Genomic DNA, 25,352 nt, shown 5'->3' with positions numbered 1-25,352 from the left:
GTTTTCAATCCACCTCAGTGTCCATTTATTTAGCCTGCACTTTTTAGCTTGTCTGAGGATGTTATGAAAGCATCAAAAGCCTTACTAAAGTCAAGATAAACAACATCCACTGCTCTCCTCCCATTCATCAACCTAGTCATCTTATTTTAGAAGGCTATCAGGTTGGTCAGGCATGATTTCCTCTCCATAAATCAGTGCTGACTATTCCCGATCACCTTCTTGTCCTTAATATGTTTGGAAATGGAATCCAGGAGGATACCATCAGCTTCCCAGGGATGGAGGTGAGGCTGACTGATCTGTAGTTCCCTGGATCCTTGCCCTTCTCAAGATAGGAGGGACAGTTGCTGTCTTCCAGTTCTCAGGAGCTTCTCTTGGTCACCATGACCTTTCAAAGATAATTGAGATTGGCCTCGCAATGACACCAGCCAGCTCCCTCAGCACTCCTGGGTGCGCCCCGTCAGGTTTGATCGACCTGTGTTTTTTCCAGTTTATTTAAATATTGATCCTCTTCCACTAAGGGTAAATTTTTCTTGCTCCAAACTTTCCCACTGGTCTTGGCAACCTGGGACTCCTGAAGGCAAATCTTACCACTAAAGACCAAGGTGAAGAAGGCATTGAGTACCTCATTGTTTTCCATGACCTTTCCAAACCCCATCCCTGCACACGCCATCTGTGTCTCTATATTCCTCCCAAAGCCTGAGAGGGATGATGGGGTCCGTACTTAGGTCCTGCCTATGGAGCCAGGCTGATGTTGTAGAACAGGCCATTGACCAAGACCAAGAACAAACCAGAGCTGAAATAGCTGGGATTGTTGGTGTCCAGAGGATCCCCCTAAATTTTTGATGAGGCTGTCTACTGTGTGGCAAAGACCTGGCCTGTTTCCTTGGTGCCCATGTTGGCTGGGGAGAAGTACTGTTCCACGTCATGGGACTAACATCTCCTCCAAGCCTTCCAACAAAGCAGAGAGGTGCAGAGGCAGTGACTGGTAAGGCACCGCTGAGTAGGAAGTGGACAGCCTGCTTCTGATGGGAGAGGTCAGAAGTCTTCTGATAAAATTATCCTGAGATTGAAACATGGTTTCAGGGCAAACCCATTCACCCAGAACTCAAAGTGGCTTAGCACCAGAAGCTTGCTTGTGTTTGCAGGCACAGCTGTAACTCTTTTCACCTGTCTGCTGCCATGGAAAGGCTAGGTCAGATTCCTAAACTCAATGCAGCTTTTGCAAAGAGGAGTGAAGCCCTGTGTAATTAAGTGCTGTAATGGGTTTCATAAAATTTTTTGCTTCTGGGGTGTCAGCAGGAGTCACGTCTCTCTCAGAAACATAACAAGAAGAATCAACTAATACTGCTAGTCAGGTATTCCCATGAGAAGAGGTATTCACTATGGAGTGCCTTGCAGTTAACAGCTATTGCAAAGCCTTAGAATGATCTGTTGGAAGCCTTTTAGATTAATCATGGCCTGTGCCCTGTGGAAATGGATCAGTGGAATGAGGAAGCAGATGTAAGAATCATGTGCAGGTATATCGACCTCCAGAACATAAAAATGAGACATGGGAGAATTCCCGTTTCTCTTCCCAAAGGATGTGGGGATGCATTCGTTGGCTTAGGGAGGTGGGGTATATGTGTTGAAAGATTTTAAGTCTTACAAGGCACAGCAGTAGTTAACCCAGTAGAGCAGCCTTCAGCAGTGTAGAGAGCTGAGACTACCAAGGGAATGTAAAAATATTTGTGCCTGTTAAACTTTTTCAAAATACCTGACTTAATGCTGTCTTGTTTGATTGCAAAATTGTGAATTCTTCAACAGGCATTTTTCAACGCTATGTTAAATTGTATTTGAAAAGTGTTTTATTTTAGAATCCAGCACAGGGTGGCTTTGTTAGATCTTGTCTTGTTTGATTGCAAAATTGTGAATTCTTCAACAGGCATTTTTCAACGCTATGTTAAATTGTATTTGAAAAGTGTTTTATTTTAGATCCAGTTAGATCTGCTTGATATTGCTGTAACTCCCTTTTAATTTGATGACAGAGCTTTGAGAGTGGATTTGTTCTCCTACTATATATGCATATCTGCTAGTGCATGTATGCAAGATTACTGCATTTTTGCTGCTTGTCAGCTTCTTTTTTGAGTTCCCACACTCGTTCTGTGCTTTGAGTATTCCCCTGGACCGCTTTTAACTATGCATGAGATCAAATAGCAGTTTCATTACTAGTAGTGTTTTGATGTAGTTTTTGTTTATGGATGATTGGCTGTAACTTACATTTCCTGATAATGAACTTTCCTTGGATATCACAGGAATTATGTCCACCTGCTATTAAACAATCCGTGGCAAACTGCTGAAAATAAACTGGCACACAAAGCTGTTACCTTTGAAAGGAACTGTTGAGAAAAAGTTTAACCTACAGATTCTATATTCATCCAGCCATACATTATTACTAACGCTTGGCTTAATTAAATGTGTAACTGAATTTATGAAAAAAAGGGTGAGCATCAGATGTGTGAGATCACCCTCTCTTATCTGATCTCTTATCAGAAACAGCCAAATCCAAGGAAAATGTATTATTTGGCTCTTATCTCTATTTTTTCCCCCTTTTTCCCCCACATATGGAAAGCTCAAACAAAATAGCGTAAGTGTTGCAAGTACTTCATGGAGAAGGAAAAGAATTTTGGTGTTGCTAAAACAAATTTTTGCAACTTTGTGCTTAATATTTGTAGTTCAAAATAGTGAAATACAACTCAGACAAGTGATTTGGATAAATAATTGTTATAGACCAGATCTCTTTAGAGTTTTGTGCCACTTTCTATATAAGCTAAATAATTAACATGCGTGACTGTTGCTCTTTTCAGCAAATCCAAATTAATTTGTTCACGTGCACTGACCATAATAATAGCAGGCTTCAGATTATTGAAGACTATTATTATTATTCCTGTTCCAAAGGAAGCTTGTGAAAATCTTTTAATTCCGATACCCCAGTTATTAGGAAAATAATTTTACTGGTATTGGAATAGAAGGCTTTGTCAAAGTAACCAGGAAGCTTGTTAACTTTGCTGATTTTGCAAAAATGAAGTATTTTAGTACTTTTAGCATCACAAGAGAACTGCTTCCATTTAAACCCTTGATCCCTGGTGTTCAGCTAAAACAACCACAATCAGCTTGTGGCCAGGTAGGCTCTGAAGCTAAAACTGTGACACCAATGGCATTTGAAGCCCATAGAGCATTGAACCAAATCTGTAAGAACTGGAATTACTTTTGGCAGAACTCTTAAAAATTCTTGGCCCCAGTCTAATCAAAATTCTCTGTAAGCTATGAAAGTATCACAGTCAAAACTTTCTCAACAACTCAGGAATCTGCCATTTGCTCAGTTTTGTTTTTACAATGAAGATTTAAATTACTGATAGTCGGTTACAATGAAGATTTAAATTACTGATAGTCGGATTGGGATTTACAACAATAATACTAGAAGGCTCAAATTTGTGGTACAAGTATGCAAGGTCCTGCACAAACCTAGAGTAATGGGAGTGCCCTTCAATAGTTCATAGTCTAACGAGGGGACACCAGTTGCATGCTGGAATAAATGAGTATAACATTCAAACTCCTTGAGCAGAAAGCATGTTAAGGTTAATCACTTTATTCTCTGAAATCCTTAAGGGGTTGCTGGGCTTTTTAATGAAGGAGGAAACAAAAGAAGGGAGCAAGAGGAAAGTGGTGGAGCGAACATGAAGGCAGCACAGGCATGGACTGTCCAGAGCAATAGCTGTAGGAAGAAGGGATGCCTCCCATAGCTCATTAGTTTTCATAGCCCACCTGGCTTGCTTGGATCCTGGTGACCTGAGAACTCAGGCTTCCATTTTGGGGGAGGATCCCAAGTTTGAGACTTAGAAGCTAGAGGATACTTTTGGCAGGAAATGTTTTAATTACATTAAAGGGCTGACTTCAATTCACAGAAATAAGAAAATGTTGAGTTAACCTGTAGAGCCTGGATAAATTTTTTAAAAACAAACAGTACTTGAGCATGATTTGCAGTGTAAAACATTTTAATAGATCCCATGTGCAATAGGAATTCATCATATTCTGAAAGTTAGGCCTTTTGGAGTCACTCGAGTCTGGCATTTCAACTTCAGTGTTTTCAAATACTGAACTGTGCCCCAGTGAACCATCTGATCCAGTCCCTTGGTGGTGTCCCCAAGTCCTTTCAGTACTTGGAAAGTGTATCCGTTCTTTTTTTTTTTTCTTTTGGCTTGCCTTATTTCAAATAAATAGTTTTTAAGAACAGTAATTCTAGGAATTTGGACCTCCGCACTGCTTACATGCTTCTGTATTGTTTTGTTTGGTTAATATAGTTTTCTGGTGTACTGCTTAGGGCACAATATATTGTATCTACTTCTGACTGGTGATTAATAGGGAGAAATATCCTCAGTAATGGAGGGTGACTGTTCCAGGTAGACAGGCCTAATTTATACTGTCAAACCTGAAATTCCTAGAAAGTCTCTGAAAAATCGTGTTTGGCTGCTCTAGAGCAGAGAGTGCAAAGTAACTTTTGATTCCTATATTTTTATTCTTGCACTCCTGTGATATGCTTTACATAAAATCAGGCGGCTAGGAGCCATCATCTTCACAGCTTCTGTTCTGGTCAGGAGCTTTGTTCATATGATACGTCTGGTGAAACAGAGGAGGAAAAGAAAGCAAGCAAATTATGGCCTTCATATCCGTGCATTTTCAGCTCCCCAAGACTGAGCGGGGCGGGGGGGGATTTTTTCTGTACCTCACAGCTTGAAGCTGTATGGGTATTACTGAAAAGCTGGTACTGAAAGCCCTATAGAGTTCTGCTGATGAAATGTTTCATTTTCCTTAGTTACGGTCTTCTGTAGTCAGCCAAAGGTATTGTATCAAAAGTATAGACTACTATATTTTTGAACCATCTTCCAGTAATTCAGGATTAGTGACTATTTTGTGGTTTTGGTTTTTTTTTTTTCATACTCCTCATCTGATTAATTTCTAGGCAAACCTGATAAAAATAACTGTCTTCCTAACTGATCTCCTTCTCATGCTTTCACCTTACCAAAACTGGGCCTTGTATTCAACTGATATAAATTGATACAGTTCTCTTGGCATAGCGGGCTATGTGCTTTTAATGAGCTGCCTTTGCATATGATCCAGGTTCTCGTGTTTATTTCTATTAAGGAACAATAATAACAACTTGTAATGAGTCATTCTAAAATGTCCATTTGTGTGGATGCAAAAATGAGTCTTTGCCATTGATGGTCAAGACCATTTTGGTATCGCTGACCAACCCTAAGGAAAACATGGACCATGAAGCGTGCTGTTGTGATGCTCACTCTTTCGTGTATTTCTGAAGTCAGGCCTTGGGTGAGCAGGAATCCTATTAAGTTAGAGTCTAGCTGAAGGAACTATAACATGCAATGCATTCATAGCTTTATTCATAAATCATCTGCCTCCCCCACAACTAATTAGTATTCTAGGTGAATAGCTGCCCAGTCCAACATGCGTAAAAATAAAACAAGTCGCTAGTAGTGCTTGTACCTTTAAGAAATAATAGGTGTACTGCGGTTTGAAAAAAGTCAAGATAGGGTTGATTTCAAAAGAGGCTTTACCCCCATAAGGATCTCAAGTGTGATGCGTTTTTCTAAACTATTTAAATGAGTTCATGAAAAATATGTTGACTTTGCCTAAGTCTAAAGTCACTGCAAAGCATTTGATATATTACATCTTAAGGAATTAAAGAGGCAAATACTGCAATCTCCACTTTTTTAATTGGGCTTCAGTTGCTCTTATGAACATAGGCAGACAGACAAGAGCAAACACTGGCAGAAACTAAAGAGGCAAAGGTTTTAACTCTCTCCTGACTGTACCTTTCTTTTAACTGGCATCTTCTTTAATGCTATTGTCCCACGGAGGCAGGGAGAGAGCAGCGTGGGGAACGCATGATGCGGTAGCTGCTTTGCTCCCAGGGATTGTGGGTGGTAAAGGGCATGTCCCTCACTCCCCCTAAAACAAATGTGCTCAAACGAAGAGGTGAAGGTTGAAGGAAGGGAGAGAATTCATCCAGACGCAAGACGAAAGCTCACAAATGATTACATTCTGTGGGAGGAACAACCCAGATTTGATGGGGATCTTAATCAGTTGGGAAAGCGGTAAACTGCAGACCCTATGTAGAGTCTGAGCAATCATCTGGTAGGAATTAGCTTACAAATGCAGGTTGCCCAGGCTGCCATCACATCTCTGTTCCCTTTGACTTGGGGATTTCTCCATTCATTTGTATAAAGGGTGTAAAGTGGCTAAGGTTTCTTTTTCCTCCCCCAGCCCAAAAGAATTTGGAAGATACTTTCAGAGAGAAGAACAAGAAACTCTAGCACAGAGTCTCTGCAGAAACTCTTCTCCCAGAGCCTCTGCATGAATTTTTTTTCCTTCAGGAAAAAAATTAACAGATTTGAAGGATTTTAGTCATAAATAAGGTTATGAATCTTGGGCATGTGATGTTTATGGTCTAAGTGTAACTTTACAGGACTGTTACTGAGAAGAGAAATAATACTGCATATTCCACAATTCTGATAAAAAGCTAGCAAAGAATTAATAAGTGTCATTTGAATTGTTATTACAATTAATAGTTCCATCAAATTTCAGCTAACTATGTGCCGGTAAAAGCCAAAAGTCTTCATATTTACTATTACAAGGAAGTTCAAATCAGAAAAAGAAAACATGATTGGCAGTCTCAGAAACTGTAGTTAGGGAGATGTTCAGCTAACCCCTGGAGAACAAGCCTTTCCTGCAAGGAATGCTCCATTTTAACAATGCTCCAAGTGCTAATTCAGGCTACAGAAAAATACACATATGCAGCCAGCAGATGGGTTGCAAACATGGCATATATGATATAGATAAGCTGTTTGTAAGTGAGATTCTGAAATTCCAGATGCTGGTGTACAAAATAGCTTACTGCTCCTCCCTTTCTCCAAATATTTCCCCTGAACACATATAATAATATGAAGTTAATTACACGTGCTGGTGCTATATTCAACCATTCTTTCAAATATCCATAAAAATTAAAGATCCTTAGAGTGCAGCAGAGCTGTACACGAGACTTGTATTTTTACAAAAAACACCACTTGTGGTCTACATTATGAGATCTGTTTGAAACAAATAATGCAAGACTTAAATCACTGTCAGTGAGTGTCCTTGTGACTTCTATGATCTGTCTGTGCTACCCAATAAAGCAGGTGGGGGAGTAAAGGCAGGGGTGCAGCTTTCATCTCTACAGCTCAGTGCTCTTCCTCTCACCCCTCCCCAAAACATGTTGGCCTCTTCTGTAGTTCCTGTTCCTCGGTGTGTTACCGTTCCCCAAACCATGCCTTGGCATTGTCACATGTGGTACTTACCGAATCAGCGCTGTTACTTAAAATTCTTCACCCAGAGTTCACAAAAAAAAGAGAGCTGGTAGAAGCACTTTCTCCCCATTTTACAGATGTGGAAATCAAGACACATGGGGAAAGTTGAGTAGGAGACAAGGTTTGCATAAGAAGGCAGTGGCAAAAGTCCAGATAAGATATAGGTCATCTCATTTCTGCTCCGCTTGCTCCTCTGTTTAAATACATCAATATCTGAGAGAAGACATGGTGGGGTTTATATCATATTTTTTCTGAGTGGGAAGTGCAGCCAGTTCATAAAACCGAAGAAAATACTTTTCCCTTGACTTTCAAAAAGGACATACTCTAAAATTGCTAGCTCATTAAATTGCAGAAAAAGGTTTAAAAGTTGTCTATGAGAGTAAACAAACGAGATCTGCAGCAAGCCAAGAGGAAAGCCAGGGTTCTGTGGATGAAATGCTTTTTGCTTGGCTGCAGCGTCTGGAAGGGAGGTCACCCTAATCCCTGTTACCACCTGAATTTTTCTCAGATATGAAAAATAAGCTCAAAAATGAGCAGTGAGACAAGAGCTGGCAACTTCAGAAGCTTGGGAAGTTTTACTTTGCTTTAAATTTTTCCTTATATTTGTTCACAAAGTAAATCTTTGACAGAAATTAAGCAAAAAATGCCTATACTGAGTTTGGTGAGCATTCTGGATTTAGGTATGAACCCTACTTACCTCATTCTTTCTGTTTTGTAGCTTAAGATGCTTCATCCTTCTGTGTCTTTTTCTCCCTCCATTTTCCTTGCCTGACACAGTTCCTTGAATGCATATTATTTCTTTCCTCCCTTAGAGTCCTTGTCAGTTTTAAATAACAAAAGATTTTTTCTCTGCTGAAGAGCCAAATACTAGTACTTTTATCTTTTTCTCTTTATATTTTCTTGAACTTGTTGCAACACTACAATCCTATATGTAGCAGCTTAAAAAAACCAAGAGAACCAGGGAAGGGGAGTGCTACAAAAGAGCTTTGAGGTGACAGGATTTTTTGTTATTTATTAAAAACATCAAAATGCATCCACTACTTAGCTATTATTTGCTGCGGGAAAGAACCTCCTTTACTAAACATGAAAACTAAAATTTCAGTTAGGTTCTTAAAATACAGTGGGCTATAAATAGAATGTGAATAGTGCAGCTGGGCAGCATTATAATAGACTTTACTTCTGTTATATAAGGGATATAGGAGGACCTTAATCACTCACTGTAAGCTCTCTTTTTTATGAATTACGAGCCGTTCAACTATTAGTGGAATTAAAATCTATAACACTGCCAATCATTGCCCCATATCCCTTTGGAGCCCTTCTTCTTGCTGTCAACATGAGGGAGTCTGCAGTTTCTGCAGATATATACCAATGATATGTTTATAGCCCAAGCAAAGGAATAGTATGGTTTGTTCCTTTACTGTGCTTCAGCAATTTTGTACAATCTCTACATGATTTCACACTTCAGGAGCAGCAACGTAAATTAATGGTCACTGGTATATGGACTGAGAGTCATGGTAACAAGTCACTGGTAAGAAAATCTAGGCAAAAATGTTTTAAACTTAAGCACGAGTATAATATGTGTGGTACCCTGACCAAAGGGTAGAAGCCCATAGCAGAAAACCAAGTTTAAATCAGGGTGTCAAATCAATTCCTAGACAAAATTTTGTTTGAGTTGCTTTGTGGGTTCTTTTGTTTTCCTTAAATAGCCTCTGAACTGAATCACTGGAAATTTACTGTAATTCATACCAGAGCTGATCTGAAACAACTTTTTGCAAAGCTGAACCCAAACTAAGCTGAGAATGTGCTGGTTGTGTCCTTGGTTCAAAGATGTAAAAGTCATAACTCAGGTTATGACTGACTTGACTCCTCACTGGAGGAAACTCAAGATCTTTGGTCAGCACACTGTGCAAGTAAAGCCTTCCTTCCCACCCGTTAGAAAAGAGCTAACAGCTGGCCAAACTAGCTCTTCTCTTTTCAGACAAATTAATTCACTTTTGCTTAGGACCTGGCTACTGTTACCCAATAACTGACACATTTAACGATAGCACCAGTGTGTTAGTCCTATTTCTAACATGTGCAAATGGAACTACGTAACTTTCAAACACTAGTAGGTATCTAAAATGGGTTTGTCAGTGTCTTTCAAGGTATAAAAGTGCTTTTGCTATCTTGAAGAAAATAATTAATTTTCAAGATAGGGCTAATGAGGAAACAGAAGCATGTGATACAATTAAAATGAAGTGCTGTACTGAGAATGATGGACAAAGTGAAAGCAAAACCACATCTTTGTCAATGACCAGGAAGAGAGGCCCAGTACCTCTCAATTAGTCTTTCTAATGGGGATTGGCACAATCAGTTTCCCAGAATCTTGTTGAAAAATATATTCTTTTTTTTTACACTATTCATGGATGCACCTAGCTCATCATGGCTAATTAGGAGTTCTTGAATTATTGTCTTCAATTGTTACAAATATCACATCCTTTGATGATACTGGGTGTGTAATGAGAGACTGTCATAGTTTCAGTTATCGGTGGGGTCTGTGATTGATCAATTTTTGACAAAAAAGAATTGTTAACAGGGCTGCATGGTGAAGCAGTCAGTGGAAAATTCCCTTTCATATAACGTTTCTATCTAATTTTGGAGCGCCGCCACTGCCACACATGAAATAACAACACGATTGAATTTCTTTTTGCTGGCATTTAGCAGGACCTATGGGGGTGTGCAGAAATCAATGGGGGATCAGGAGTCTGGAAAATTACATACTTGAAGAATTAATGAACTATAATTCCGTATTACACCCTCAATCACATTTTGCTTCCTTTTCATTAATGGAACTAAATTAGTTTTCCATGGACAGGGTACTTTAAAAAATGTGATCATGCTCTTGCTAGGATTTAAAAAAAAAACCAAAAACCAAAACCAAAAAACCTGTTTTAACAATAGTTATTTTTTCATGCAACATGACAGTTGGAAATTTTTACTGAAGAACATATCTGCAGCACTGACTCAACCTGTTGAAGCAATTTTTAACATGACATTTATTGCCCCAGCTCTAGTTTCCTGCCTTTTGAGCCAAATTATGGTTTTAAGGTGACTCAGCCAGAATTTCTACTAGATCTGGGAGGTGTAGAGATAGAAGGAGCAACTCCAAAGGCATTCAAAATGCATTTTTTCCAACATGGGCCTAATTCATTGTCCAGGGGAGCAGGGAGGGAAAAGGCCATGGTCTTCACTCTTCTCTGAAGGCTGTATCTGAGATAACTGATGTTTCTAATGCTGTGTAGAGAAAGTCCTTTTGCTCATGGAACTATGTTATGCTAGGATAAAACTGTGGGTGACTCTTCTCTTTGCTGTGCCCCACAGGCCAGCTGTAATCTGGCTGTTCATGATTTAAACTTGTAACTGAATGAAATGTTGGGATGCAAATGCAGTGAAAATCAAGACTATTCTATGGTTTGATGGGGACTTCGATGTGAGAACCCATACGGTGAAAAGCATGTCCTCGTACTCACGGTATGTTATCGTATCTTTAAAGAGTTATTGGAAGCTGAACAAGTGAGAGTGAGCTTGTAAACAAAATCAGGCTCTAGGACTTCTGTTGACCAAGGAAGAAAGTTTCTTTGGGAATCAGCAGCAGTGTTAGAAAAAAGGATCTGATCAGACTTTACAAAACAGATTTAAAAGGCATTCCAAACAACTTTGGTTTTCTGGCGTAACTGGTATCTTCCTGGATTATTTCAGCAACCTCAGCTCAGCTTCTGTATTCTTGGTTTTTTCAATTCCTCTGTATGATATTTACATGCATGTGGTATATGGGAATGTAGTGGGATGGAAATCCCAAAAGCTGATACTCTGTTTTAACAAGATAGCCCCAGTATATTGAACTAGTTTCAGGCTCTTAAATTTCTGCACCTGGTTTTTGCATAAGATCTCAAATCAAAGGTCTGATTGAACAGCAGGGTCTTCTCAAGTATCATCATATTAGAAATCTGCTGTCACATGAAACCCAACACAAACACTTTTCTCTTCTTAAATGTGAGAGATGGGACTCTAGAACTTGCAGTAGAGATAATGAACCCTTTTCAAAGCTACTCCAGAAAATTGAGTTTTGACAGCAGATACATTATGCAGTACAGTGAACTTTCATTTTGTCCTACTGAATAAGGCCTTTTCCCCCTTGCATACGTGTTTACTGAAATCAGATAACCCAGACATCATCTTAATCCTACTGGGCATTCTGTTATCTGAGCATAAGTCTGAATAGTTGTGACATGGTCTTTTATATCCAAGCCAGACATAAAATCCTTGGAAATGTATTGACATACGCAAAGACATATCAGAGTCTGACTGTTCCAAATGTACCCATGAAAAAAAAAACATTGAAGATTTATCTTTTTAAACAGCTTCATAGTCCCCTAAACCACTTCTTCAGTGATCTGTTTCTGAAATTATTTCTCTTTCAGTGTTTGCACTTTATTTGTACTGTATATGGGGCTGGGATATGGGTGGCTCTGGAGGTTAGCATTAGGCTGGGAAGGCTGTTGCCTTTGAAATAAGATCTCAAATTTAGCCTAAGTCAGTAGTGACTGAAATGATGGAAGTTGCTGGCTGCTCATTAATCTTTATAAATATATCCAGTGATAATAGCCCAATTAGCACTGGGACAGATTATTGCAATCGGGAGTCTCTATAAATTGGCAGTCTTAGCTAAGTGCCATGTATTATACTGTCCCAGAAAAACTTCCAGGATGGAAATAACTAAATTCTAAGTATTCACAGCTGCCAATCTGTGGTGTTGCCTTCTTGACAGGAGAGGGCTACTGGGGCTTTGGTTTTTATTGGCCTGGATAAAGCAGTTTATGAAAGAAAGGCTTTTTGGACTAAGTTGTGCTCCGTGTCTCTGTAACTTTGTACTTGATGGTGGCATACAGGCTTTTCTGAGAGGAGGATTTGATGATTAATATTTCAGTCTTGAAGTGAGTAATATAAAATGGTATAACTCCCCCCTCTTCCCTCACGCCATGCTTCTTTGTTGAGTGCAGCTTGACCACATTAGAGAGCTTGGTCCTGTTGCTGGATGAAAGAGCGCTGCTATCTTTCAAATTGGCAATTTTATACCACTTTCAATCTTCAAAAGCTCTTATTATACAGAAATTCTCTAATAATATTCATCAGACAGCTAGCTTTCCTTTTTTCTTAGTGTACCAGTGGATAATTTGCTAATGATCTTATTTTACTCTTCAGGAAGCAGAATTCTCTCAGTCTCCCCCAGAGCAAGGTGTGTAATAGCTGAAACTGTTGCCACAGTTCAGGAAATGAGTGATTCTGAGGTATAAAGAGGGTGATTTGGGAGAGCAAGTTTTTTTCATGTCAAGGGGAACTAGGTGTATAAAGTACTTACTTTCAAAATACCTGTGACTCTGTGTCTATTTTATTAGAGTGGGCTTCGGTTAGTAAAAAAAAAAATTGAAGTTTTTTCCAGTTGAAAAATGGGTAACAAAATACGGAAATAAGCAGACTGGCTGATTTCGGTTTAAGAAAAACGCACAGGAGAAAACCCGAATATTTGAAAACCAACTCATGTGCCATGCAAGTGTGTAATAATCAGTTACCCTGTTTTATGGCAATAGGGTATGTACAGTATTGCCATGAGTGTGTCCATGAATTACACAGGGTAGAGAGAGTCCCCATGTTCCTGGTGTTTTGTGGGCTCGTCAGTCTCACAGGTGTGTGTTCTCCAGCCACAGTGTTTCAAGAGCCGAAATCGCAAATCTTCTGCCAGGCAGAGGGTGGAAGCCCAGCCAGAGCAGGTGGTGCTGAAGTGCTACGGTACAGCTGTGTGGCTGCTCTCCAGCTTGGGGTGAAGTTTACTTCCAGCGACTGTCTTGGTATTACTTTCTGTTCCAAACCTGGCCACTTCTATCAGTGGGTGGCAGATTTGGTATGTGCAATTGTGCTGTTTATTTGAAAAGGAAAGAGAAAAACGGAGAAAATGCCACCTCCATGACAGTCAATGGGAGTTCTGCCATAAATTGGAGCAGGGCCAGGATTAGGCCATTTGCTCTGGACCATCACATGTATGATATTCTATTTAAAGAGTGGAACCTGCATACTCAGAATAAGTTGTCTGTTTTGTCTATTTGCTTAAGAATGTCATCACCTACTATTGAAAAAAATACATCCTTCCTTTCCTTGTACTTAAACATTTTGTTCAATTTTTTTCATAAGTGAAAGTATAAAGCCTTTCAATAACTTCCTTCTATAGAGTAATATTTCATTTTTCGTGCCTTTCTAGTACAGCATCAAACAGGACTTCATTAGTGCTGTTAATGTTCCATATAGCCCACTGATATACCATAGCCACTGGCCAAGCAAAACTTCAATCAGTTTTTCTTCTCTTGTCAGCTCACACCTCTGACTGAGCAGCTGCAAGATGATTCATCAGAGAATGTTTCACCATAGGATAGACAAAAATTATTTCTGGCTGGTTTTCCCATACTAATAAGATAATTTCAGTTGTAGATACTTTTGCAGCACTTCCTGAGCCATGCTATGCCCATTTGAAAATAGAAATCCTTTTATCCAAATGTCAAGAAAATTTTCCATGAAATCAGTGCTTTGGCTCGGCAAAGCACATTTCTGCTGCGTTTTCTTGTTCAACAAAGTTGCGACAGTTATGTTTTGTCCCATTATAGAGCAAGTCTCTACTAGAATTAATGATCAGCATTAGCTGGGAGATTTAGAACAAAATTCTGTGCATAAGGAACTGAAAAGTTAGTGGTGAAGAGAACTGGTTTGGATTTCTTTTTTTTGATGCAAAATCATGTAAGGAGTAATGGATTATTCAGCATCAGTGCAGAAATGGTGTTCTAATGCAATGGTTTCAGGCAAACAATCTGTCAAGAATAGGACATTTCTTAAAGACCAACAGAGTTTTCTGTCCACGCTTTTTATGATAGGCTTTCTTACATAACTCCACTCAACTTTGCATGCAGCCATAACAAAACCAGAAGAATGTATTTCTTTGTTTATTGGCATCTGTAAAAGCATTTCATCCCAAGTAATATTTTTTGTGATATAGGTTTGTCAGCTAGTTTGCAAATAAATACAGAAAAGCTGCTTTTGTTGTCAGTTTACCAATACTGGCGTGACATTCAAGGCTTGTTTTTCCTGAATAATCAGTGAGTGAGTTCATCAGAATGCACTCAGCCTGTGCCTGCAATACTGTGCTTATAATTATAAGGCTTATAGATTCACAAATAAATTGTTCTGAAGAGAGGAACACAGGGTTTTTTTCATTCATATCTGTTACTTTGACCTAAATCACACTCTTTTCTCCACCTCATCACCAATAAATACATTCCACTTTCCCAAAGAAGAAATATATGCCATCCAGCATCTTAACGAATGTTATTAAGTAACAAGTATTGAAGATTCATATCAAGTCTGAACCACAGCTCTTTTCTTTCAGCCTGAGTTTACATGCTTCATTGATGCTCTAGGGCTTGTAGCTTTGGCCAAGCCCAGCAAGTTATCTTGTACTGACCAGGTGATCCCAAGCATTTAGCACGGTCACTTAGGATTCTGTTCTGCCTGGCAAGCTGTCTACCAGGCTGCATATTCCCCAGTGGTAAGGGAACTTCTATATTGTAGTCCTTTCTTCTGTTTCTTTCCTTTTTCTTAAGTAATCCGTGGGTATGTGAGTGAGTAGCAGTAGATAAGGCACAGGCTGCAAACCAACCTTTTCTCACTACAGTAACATAATTTTCATTGATCTTCCTCTGATCTCTCAAACACCTCTGAGGTCTCACTGGCTCCTGGCTGCTCACAAGAAAAAGGCCAGAGTTTATACTGATTTAGAGAGAGACACACTGAACAGCAGAAGGTTGTAGGGGTTTGGCATTTCTCAATCCTGCAGCAGGACTACTTAGCTGATTATCCTGGAATTCATAGTGGAGTTGAAAATTCTGTGTTTTAAACCAATAGAGACTTATGACTTAATTTGTGGAACACAAAGTGGCCAGATATATGCTTGGTGCAGTATTCCAGCAGGAGTACTGGTAATTTTCATCATCATAAATACTGGTAATGTATACCAGGCGCACCCGGTCAGAGAGACTGTTGATAGAAAATCAGGCTGAGACGTGATAATGAAAATTTCTAATGAAATTTCATCAAGAACCTATAAAGCTTTTAAAAACCAATACGTTCATGATATGGTTGTACGGTTATTCCAAAGAGATGTTATTTGGCATGTAAATAAAATACCCAGAGCACATCCCACCTACCCTTTGGCATGTATAAGAAAAATGCAACTCAAAACCAAATGTGGGTGACTGAGCGATGCCTTATAGATTATGCAGGTGTCCCCCAAGTACTTAATTTTCTTACCTTCAAATGTGGAACAAAGTGTTTTCGATGGATAAGGAAGCCTTGGGTTTTTTAAAAGTTTGTGTTTGAATAGATTTCATAAGAGACTAGAGTGAGTCTGTCTTTATCTATGCACACATTAGTATTCTCAGAAAAGAGATTTGTTACTTATTGCAGCTCACAATTGATTTTCTTAGCCAGTTTGCACTTTCTCCTATGAAAGTAACAGATGACATAAATGGGAGCTAACAGGGACTGTGGGCAGAATTTTGCCATATTTTACATATATCTCAGTGGTCACAACACACCTCTTCTTCATATCCGCATCCCAGAGGAGACTAGACCAACTGCTGAGGTACTTTTAAGAGTTTGAGCCTTAATTTGTTATTGTAGTTTGGCCAGAATGGCCAGTACATTGAGGGTTTATTCATTATTCAAAGTCACGGCAGGGCGCGGGGAGGTCAGAGCTTTTTGTTTCGGAAGGCAGTTTGCGCATGTTGTGTCTCCCTCTGTGCCAGTTCCATAGGCACCTCTTCATCAACTTGCTGCTCAAATAGATATGCTACTCCTGGTGTAAAACACAGTGATAATGTGATGAATCTGATAAGAAAGGACACATTTTTATCCCTGTTTGACTCCATGCTCCTGATATTCCCTAACTGTTAACAACACTCATATTCTGGGACCTATTCCCTAATACGGCTTACGCAGTAACTGAAGGCACTGGAAATGAACATGTCACAAAGTTCTCTGCATCTCTGCTGAGTCCATGAGTTCAGTTGTCTGCAGAACGTGCTTTGGTGGATTTTGGATCTAGCGAGTACGTCCAGAAATCCATTCTATGGTGAGTTCTTACTGTAAAGTTTAGTCAGTGGAAGTTGTTCTTTTAAGAAACACACATCCCAAAGGAATTGTCAGGAGGAGGAGAATGTGTTGCATTTCATCTTTAGGGTCCAAGCATTTGTTTGGAATCCCAGCTGCTCTTTTTGATGGTGAGAGAGGAGACTGCAGTTAGTTATGCTGAGAGTCAGAGGTGCTGGTGTAAGTCAGCCGGAACTCCATGAGATAGAGAAGCCCTGCTAACCTAAAATCGGTGTCACCAAAAGCATAAGCAAGGACCAGAGTGAGTATTTAATATTTTGATATGCCCCTAGAAACAATCTTTGTTTATCAGGCAGCCTGCACTACTCAAAGGGTTAACACCTTGTTGTTTGAACTGGGATCCAGTTCCTTTCTTCATACTGTGGGCAACTTGCACAGATGTCAGATTACTTATATGTATTGTGACAAAATGAGTTGCTAGTATGTAAAGAGTAAATTGGGATTAGCAGAAGTGCCACTGTTAGCAGGGCCAACACTGTTAGCAAAAGTCCTTTTTCAGAAATGATTCAAAACTTTTTCTCTGGATAAATCTGGAAATTCAAGTGTTGGTAATCAAAATACTTCTGTGAAACCCAGAAATACCAGAGACCTTGTTCTTTCATCAGATGAATATAGCAATTTCCTCTGTGTGAATTTTTCCCTTCTTTTTTGTTGTTCTTACTAAACAGACATTGATGAATGCTCAGATGGCTTTGTTCAGTGCGACAGCCGCGCTAACTGCATTAACCTGCCTGGTTGGTACCACTGCGAATGCAGAGACGGCTACCATGACAATGGGATGTTTTCACCACGTGGAGAATCCTGTGAAGGTCAGTACCTAAAAAAGGTGGGGTAGTGGTATGACTTGCCTTGCAGTAATGTCTAGTATCTCTGACAGTACTGGTCACGTATTGTCTTGGACACTGTATCAATGGAAGTTAAACTTGACCCAAAGCAATCGTAGTCTAAATAAGCATCATAAACAAAAGGCAAAAGAAAATAAAGTACGAATGTTCCTAACATATAGGTGGAGCATTAGTGGCCGTTGCTATGATTTGCTAAGATACTATGTAAAGTCAGGCATGGTGCTTAAAACGCAGTTTCTCTGGCCCTACACCTGCTTCTGTGCACGGTCCTTGCATAAGTGATTTCCCGCGGGCTGCTAGCATGCACTGTAATCTGTCATTCCATAGTAATCTGTTTATACGTCAGATTCTTCATATGTAGAAATGGGCCTCAATCCACACCTCAATTTCTCCACTTCATTCCTCGTACACTGAAATAGTCTGTGATGAAAATATTTCCCATTGCAAAGAATGCCCTTACCCACACCTGGGTTAATACTGCGGTGCTTCTCCTGTGCATAGGCTAACTGCTCATAGAAAGTTGCAATTCGAAGAACAACCTTACAAACTGGGAAGCTCAGTGGTTAGGGCTGGGGCAAGGTGCAGGGGACAAGAGAGCGACAGGGGGGACAAGGAGATGGGAAGGGTTTTTTTGTTTATGAATGATGTTAGAGAGAACAGCAGGTTAGTAAGAAAACAGTTATTTTCAGATGCAGGTCTCTTAGTATGGGATGTTATTCAGCTCTTAAGATATTGCATGCTGCTGCTCTTAAATAAGAGAAGAAACCAGTCTGTTTTGCCATGGACTGCTTAGGGCAAAATTAGGAGAAGGGAGAACCCTTCTGTCTCTGAGTGCTGAAATATTCAGTGCTTACACAGTGTAAGCTTTCCTACCTTGCTGTTTAAACTCACATTGGTGGGCTGCATCAGTCCCAAAGGGAAGCAATTGAATTAATTTCACTAAGGCAGACACACAGAGAGTTCTCCAGGAGCGAGAATGACCTTTTCGGTATCCCCATCATCAATACTTTATTTCAACACATTTTCACCATTGCTGAAAGCCTGTGTTCCCAAGAGGAATCAGCAATTTGAGTCAGCCACTGCTTTCATAAGTTGAGCTTTCTTTGTCAAGAACTAACTAAATGTCAGTGTTAGCTGGCCAGGTGTTAGGACAAGAAGGTGCAAGGAAGAAGTTGTGATCCCTCTGATTATAACGTTGCCCTTCTGTCACTCGCGGCACAGGTAATACACTAGCCAGGCATTTATGGAAATATTCTCAATACGCCAAGTTTTATCTTCAATGTCAATATAACATTTGTCTTGTGGGTAGAAGATAGTGGTTTGGCACATGCTATCTCAAGAGATATAAGTGGTACAAAGTGACTCTGTTAAGATGTGTGCAAACAAGCAACAATTAAGCAGCAATTTCTAAGCAAATGAAAAGCCAAGGAAAAAGGAATATGGGGATTGCTACATGTATGCAGAAGTGTCAATTATTAGCACGTTTTGACCTTTTCTACAAAGCGCCAGCAGCTCTTTATTAAACATACACAGAGGATAACAAGTAATTAGAATTATATCACAGATGACAGGAAACTATCTTCATTGCTGATAACCCTAGTCGCTAACAGTGGAACACTTTCAGTTTGATTGATTGCAGCTCCAAATTTTGGAATACATAGCAACTTGAGATGGGGAGAAAGGTTAGATATTTTATTAGTCTTACTACATCACTTTTTATTGCACTGAAGCCTGTGACATTGTGTCTCAGACAGAAAATAAAACCTGAAAAAGGTATGAAGAGACAGCTTAAAGTCCATTGCGGTATGGAAAGTTAAACTTACAGTAGCAGAGCGCGGTAGCGCAAAAGCAATTGGTTTCTCAGCTGTCAGATCTTTCCAGTGTGAGAGATTCCCCTCCTGGGTTTAAAGACATAAGAAAATGGATTTCTTTTGTCACTTCTTCAGTATCCCCTAGTTAGAGGTAATTAGATTGAGCTGTTGGTGGATGGTCTTTCAGACACTTACTGTAATGGGGGAGCAGCTTCCAGGCTATACTAATCTCAGATTTCAAATCTCAGTTCTCCACTTCCCACCTGCAGCTGTATGAGCTTCTTGCTGCATCCGGGACCAGTGTCCTCTGAACCTTTCTGGCTTGTGCAAGTGCTTCAGCTTGTAGAACTGTAGAAGGAACAGTGGTGAATTACACCGAAGAGAAACTGGGCTTGCCTTGATTTCTTTCTTGGGGGAGCAAAGAATTTAAACTTCATGGGGATTAGGAAATGTTCTTTGAGGGTTTGTCCATTTTGCTATCTAAGAGGACTACTTCAAAGTAGTGTTTATATGGAGTGCATAATAGGCTTGTCTTTGGCTCATCTTTTGAAAGTTTTAGTTGCTTTGAAGAAAGTTCCCTCTTTCAGTGGAGAAAACCTTTAAAAGCCAAGGAAGTGTGGGTTCAAATCTTTTCTTTCTTGATTGTTCTATATGGTCTGCCTCAAATCTGGGTCTGTCTGTGTCCCCTGGACATGTGCTGATAGTACTACAGAAAGCATTTCTGTGATCAGTGTTAGTCAGAAACTTGTTCCCTTCAGCAAAGGCTCCAGTTTTAAAGATTCAGGTGCAAACACCTCTGTTAAGATCACAGAAGCACAGGAGTATTTCCTTAAAAACCTTATTTTAACAGAATACCAAAACTGCACCTACCTCTTTTACAGGAAATGGTCCCATTAGGACATCGTACTAAAAATTCCTAGCTAGAGGTGGACTCCTTGGTGGCATTAGACTTTGTCAGTGCTTGATAACGAAATAATAGTTGCTAAATTGCCTGTTTTACACATATATTGACCTTGGCTACTGCTGCTTCTTTGGCACGACTGAGAATATTGAGTATTTTGACTAATGTACTCAAATGCAGAAATTCATAATCCCATTTTATTGTACCTACAGGCAATGGAAGACCTAGAGATTCCTTTGCTATTAGTTTTGCTTCACATTATACTCCTCTGGGTAGACCTGTGGTCTCTGTAACAATTACTGAGAGAAACGATGGGAAATGCAGCTGTAGGGTTTCAACCTCTTAGCAGCACTTGCTGCTTTTCCCTTGGAAATAGAATTATGTTATGCATCATCTTATTTCCAGAAAAGTGGTGAAAGATCAGCCGCTTAGTCTTTGAGAACTGCATGGGTTTGGGAAGTCTTAAATTTTATATATGTGTAAATATAGCATTCAGCATGGTATATTACCTGGTACCTTTGTCTTTGCCCCCCTATGTTTTTTCTTTATAGTTTCTTTACACAGTCTTATTGGTGCTCTGAAGGTTGTCTCTCATGTGCCACTTCATAAAAGGGAGCTGGGCTAAGACAGGAGGTATTGCAGCCTCAAGCTTCATTGCGTTAAAAAACTGGAACCACTGAGGGCAAAATCCTAAAATAAGAATGTTCAGGCCTAGTTAATATTTGCTCTGCAGTTCTGTGTAAGATCCTGATTCCTTTGAATTTGTCCCCTGCAATGTCTAAAAGCTTCCAAAATCAGTTGAAGAGAGAAGCTGTATTGGTTTGCACCAGCATAGTGCAGGTTATACCTCATCAGCTATTGGACATTTTGCACACTTCCACGTCCGAAGAATAGCTCACGTAATTAATGCAGCCCCTTAGGACTTACCAAGAGTATCTGGCAGGTACCAGCTGTTGTTGCTATAGAATATAAGATGAACATACCTTCACTCTCAGCAGGTACCACATTCTTTAAATGAGACAGGTGCAAATGAAAGGATTGGGAAGCATCAATCTAGAATGCCCAATTCAAAAAGGATCTTTTTGGTTGCAAGGGTTTGTTTGTATGTGTATCTTCTGAAATGTTGTTATGTTCTTCTTCTGCCGTCCTGCGTGCAGAAGTAGAATCGCTTCCTTCTCTGTGTGATAGAGCAGGCTGCCTGACAGCACAGAGGGCTGGGGCTCTACTTGAACAATATTTTCCACAATCCAGGATAATGAGGGATGGGGGCGTATTACAAGCCTCAGGATGCTCCCCAGCCTTAATGAATGAACAAAGTCCAAAATGGTCACTTCAGCATCCATGTCTCTGGATCTGGAAGGCAGAGGAATTGCTGACTGTCAGGATGTCTGAATTTATCTCACAGTACATCCGGTATTTTAACTAGTGCATGAAATTTCTTGCAGTTGAAAAACTGCTGTCAGTTCGCAGTCCTACACTTAGCTCTTTCTACAGTGCTGGTAATGTTTAGCAGAAGCTGTGTTATTGATAGCACTTAAGGAGACAGGAAATAATCACTACGTTCAGCAGGAAAACTTACTAACACTCACAAAGCTCCATCGAAATCCTTTCGCCTTTATTCGTGATTATAAAAGGTCAACAGATAAAACCATAAACTGACTTTTCTTCCATCCATCCCAAAGAGAGCTACCGGCATTAAGGCTTCATTATTGAGTTTGGGAATGCAACTTAAACATCACCAGACAGAAGGCAGATATAGAGACACGTTAGTATTTAAATATTCTGGAGTGTGGGCAGAGTACAAAATTGGCAGAGTTTCTCATCTTTTATAAAAGGACTAATACAACAGAAACTCGACCACTACATTTATAAGACAGTAATTTGGACACATTTTCTGTGTCAGGAAACAACATTTCTGTGAAGCTGGTGTTACCAGCATCTGAAGTCTCAGCTCTTCATCTTCCACATCTGCTAAGCACTCTGACAGCTGGCTTGCATGAAGTCACGAATAAATTATTCACAATTCACTTGCTCTTTGAAGAATGATTACATCAGTCAGTAGATTTACTTAGGACAGAGAAGAACAGAAGCCAAACTTTCTGCTCAGAAGAGCTTGGGCTCTCTATCGAATGCACTCCTTCCTGTGTTGCCTTAAGCAAAAAGTATTCAGGTATCCTCATGTTGTCCCCTTGCTGAGCTAATGCTACTCCCCAGAGCTAAAGTAACTGAGAAACTTCAGTTGCTTCAGAGCAAAGGAACTGTCCACCCTCCCAACCCATCTCTTCCAACAGCATATTTCTCAATGATAGAGATGTTCATCTTTTCTTTATATAGATGACACTCTAACTGATATCAGAATGATTCTGTTCGGAAACCATGTCCAGGGGAGATCTTTTTTGGCTTTATGTGAACGTCCTGCACTTAAGTCTGGATAGCTCATCAGAGGAGGGAAAGTTGCAACTTTCCAGCAGCTATATCAGAATGCATCTCTGAGCCCTTTGTCACTACCTAGCAAGGAGTACACAGGTTATTTTCTAATTGTGCCTTGTTCATGTTCCTTTTGAGTTTATTGTGAGTTTTCTCATCTGTCATTATCAATATTGTATTTGTGGTTTTTTGCCCAAAATATTATTGAGCTGTCATTACTTAGAGCTATCCACAGTAGCCTCAAGATCTCTTTCCAGAACAGATCCAGAAGACTGATTTGATTTTTGAATGGGTATTTCCCCATGCACCTTACAATTGAATCTCATCTGACATATTATTGTTTACTCAGTCAATATCATGAAATACTTCTATATTTCACTGTCAATTTTTTGTTTTTAATACTTTCTTATCAACAGCTGTTGATCCATTCCTCCAGATGACTAAGTATATTGGGCAGCACATGTTCTGGCAGAGATTCTTGGGGGACTTCCCTGGGACAACTCTCCATTGTGACAGCCTGACCATTTATTCCTGCCTTTTATTACTTACTAATTAACCTGCTATTAATCTGTGAGTCAACGACCTCTTTTATTGCATGGCACTATGTGTGTGGAACATTACACATTAAGAGTGTGTATTGTGCAAAGCAGCTCATGAAGTTTTCAAATAAAAATAGTACATTATATGAATGTGTCCCCCCCTTTAAAGTCTTTTTCATTAATATCGTATATGTTTACTCTGAATCTATAATATAGTATCTTTAAATAATCTTCTTTCTGTCTGAAAACATTTTATCCATTTGGCCACTAGTTTTAATTAATCTTTAAAACTAATTTTAACATAATTCCCCCTTTGAAAATAAAAGCACTACCACAGAGATTTTTTGCAGCCTTTTAAATTCCTTTGAGAATGTTGAACTTGCGTACATCGTGGTCACTGTTGGTAACCAGTACAGAGTAGCTGTTCAGTAGAGACATTTTGAATCGGAGCCCTGCACACTGCTCAGGGCCAAGTCAAATGGTGCTTTGTCCCTTTGGGATTCTTTGACTATCTGTTCCAAGAAACAGTCAGTAAATCTGTTAAATACAGCCTTGGGTCACAACCTGGTGGGGCAATTGAAATTCTGGAGTTTTCTGCCCTTGCAGTCTGTCAAATATTACAAATGGAGTTTAGTCATTCCAGGTACTGTCACCATTTTGTATAGCTTTAGTCCAGTATTTTTCCTGTGTAGGCACGAAATTACTTGTGATACAATTAACTCCTAGCTTTCTTTAACATGTATCACTACTTCTTCATCCATGGTACTCCTTTGTCATTGCAACATTAAGTTGTACCCAGGGATGATGGTAAGAAAAGGAAAATCCTTGAAGATGTGCCAGATCAAAGCTGCTGCAATTTTTAGTGTCGATTAGATAAATAAGAACTGGTCCTCAATTTAGCACTAGATAACTAGTTACACTTTGTTTCTGTTTTTTTCTGAGGCAGACCTCCGTGTGTTTTGAGACTTAACGTTCTGATGTCATAACATTCAAGCTGCTTGATTCCTAAGCAGTGTGTTGTAAATACCCTGAAGTGAATTACTTGTTGGGGTTTTTTTGTTGTTGTTGTTTGTTTGTTTCTTTATTTGTTTTTAAAAACAATATGGGAGAGATAATAACATGCCTCTGTGGCTGGATATACTGGAAATATGCAACCTGTAATCCTCCCCTCTCCCTTTTTCAGACACAAAAGACGCAGGGGCCAGTGTACCCTGTCCGTATGGTTATGGAAACTGGAGAGCTGGTTATGGCTGTAGACAAAATTTCAGTAACATAATTCACCATCCATTATAAATCCAAAGTAAAAAAGCTGAAGTTTTGCTTGGTATGGATGATTTGTGTGCAAGTTCTTTGTAGATAATGCCTGAAGTCTGATGTGGATGAATAATGCAGATGAGAATTTCATGCATGCAAGGTTTGTGTTTCTCTTGCTGCGTTATAAACACACTGCTGTTTCTGATTAGGTTAGAATCGAAATCTAAATAGCTCCTGCTTTGACCAGGGATATTTAAATTGCCCTATGCAGAATATTTATTTTCATGAATCAAACAACTGAAAAAAAACAAGGTTGGGATTTTTTATAAGTTCTCAGTGTTGGATGAGCTCGGCCCAATACCAGAGTCAATGATGAAACCTCAATTATTTTCAGTAACAGTGCACTAACCGTTACCATGTTGAAAAACAACAGAAGCGTTTTCCTCACGGGAAAATTGTGAAATACACTTGTACATAAGTGCCAAATGCAGACTTCGTGTTTATAGGGTCACTATTTGTTGTTTAAAGGAAACTGTTCTTATTAACATGACAGCTGAACTTCGTCCAAGTGTCTCATTAAATATGGCTGCTTTCAGTTAAGTGGCCAGGTTGTTGAGAAGTGATATTATTCATTTATGACACTAGCTACGTGAAAGCTTTGTACAAAAGAGTGTTTTAAACAAATGAACACAAGTGTCGGAAAGTCTTTTATTAAAAATTACTTCAATGATAAAGAGAATCCTGCTGTTAATCTTAATCATCATGTTTAAATAGGATTTGTGTTTGTTCTCTTTATTGCATAACTTAAAACCAGTTAGACTGAGTATATGGAGATCTTAATTTTAAATTGCCAGACTGTATTACTTTCAGTATGGATTTAAGACAAAACAGAGGAAGGAGAGAGCAGCTCTTCCATCCCTCTGCTCTGC

The 25,352-nt window shown here is 39.4% G+C and overlaps 1 protein-coding gene across 1 annotated transcript in view; it reads left to right on the top strand.

Annotated features, from left to right (window-relative positions):
- LOC104078750 (protein NEL) overlaps positions 1-25,352 on the top strand; it is a 66,704-nt gene that overhangs the window by 32,246 nt on the left and 9,106 nt on the right. Inside the window, exon 4 of the mRNA XM_009580515.1 lies at positions 17,315-17,455. Coding sequence (XP_009578810.1) covers positions 17,315-17,455 — 141 coding nt within the window. The remainder of the gene's footprint in view (positions 1-17,314; positions 17,456-25,352) is intronic.

Source organism: Fulmarus glacialis, unplaced genomic scaffold, assembly GCF_000690835.1.
Source record: "Fulmarus glacialis isolate BGI_N327 unplaced genomic scaffold, ASM69083v1 scaffold3026, whole genome shotgun sequence".
Classification (NCBI taxonomy): domain Eukaryota; kingdom Metazoa; phylum Chordata; class Aves; order Procellariiformes; family Procellariidae; genus Fulmarus; species Fulmarus glacialis.
The sequence above is the reverse complement of the archived record's forward strand: the minus strand, read 5'-3'. Positions and strand labels throughout refer to the sequence as shown.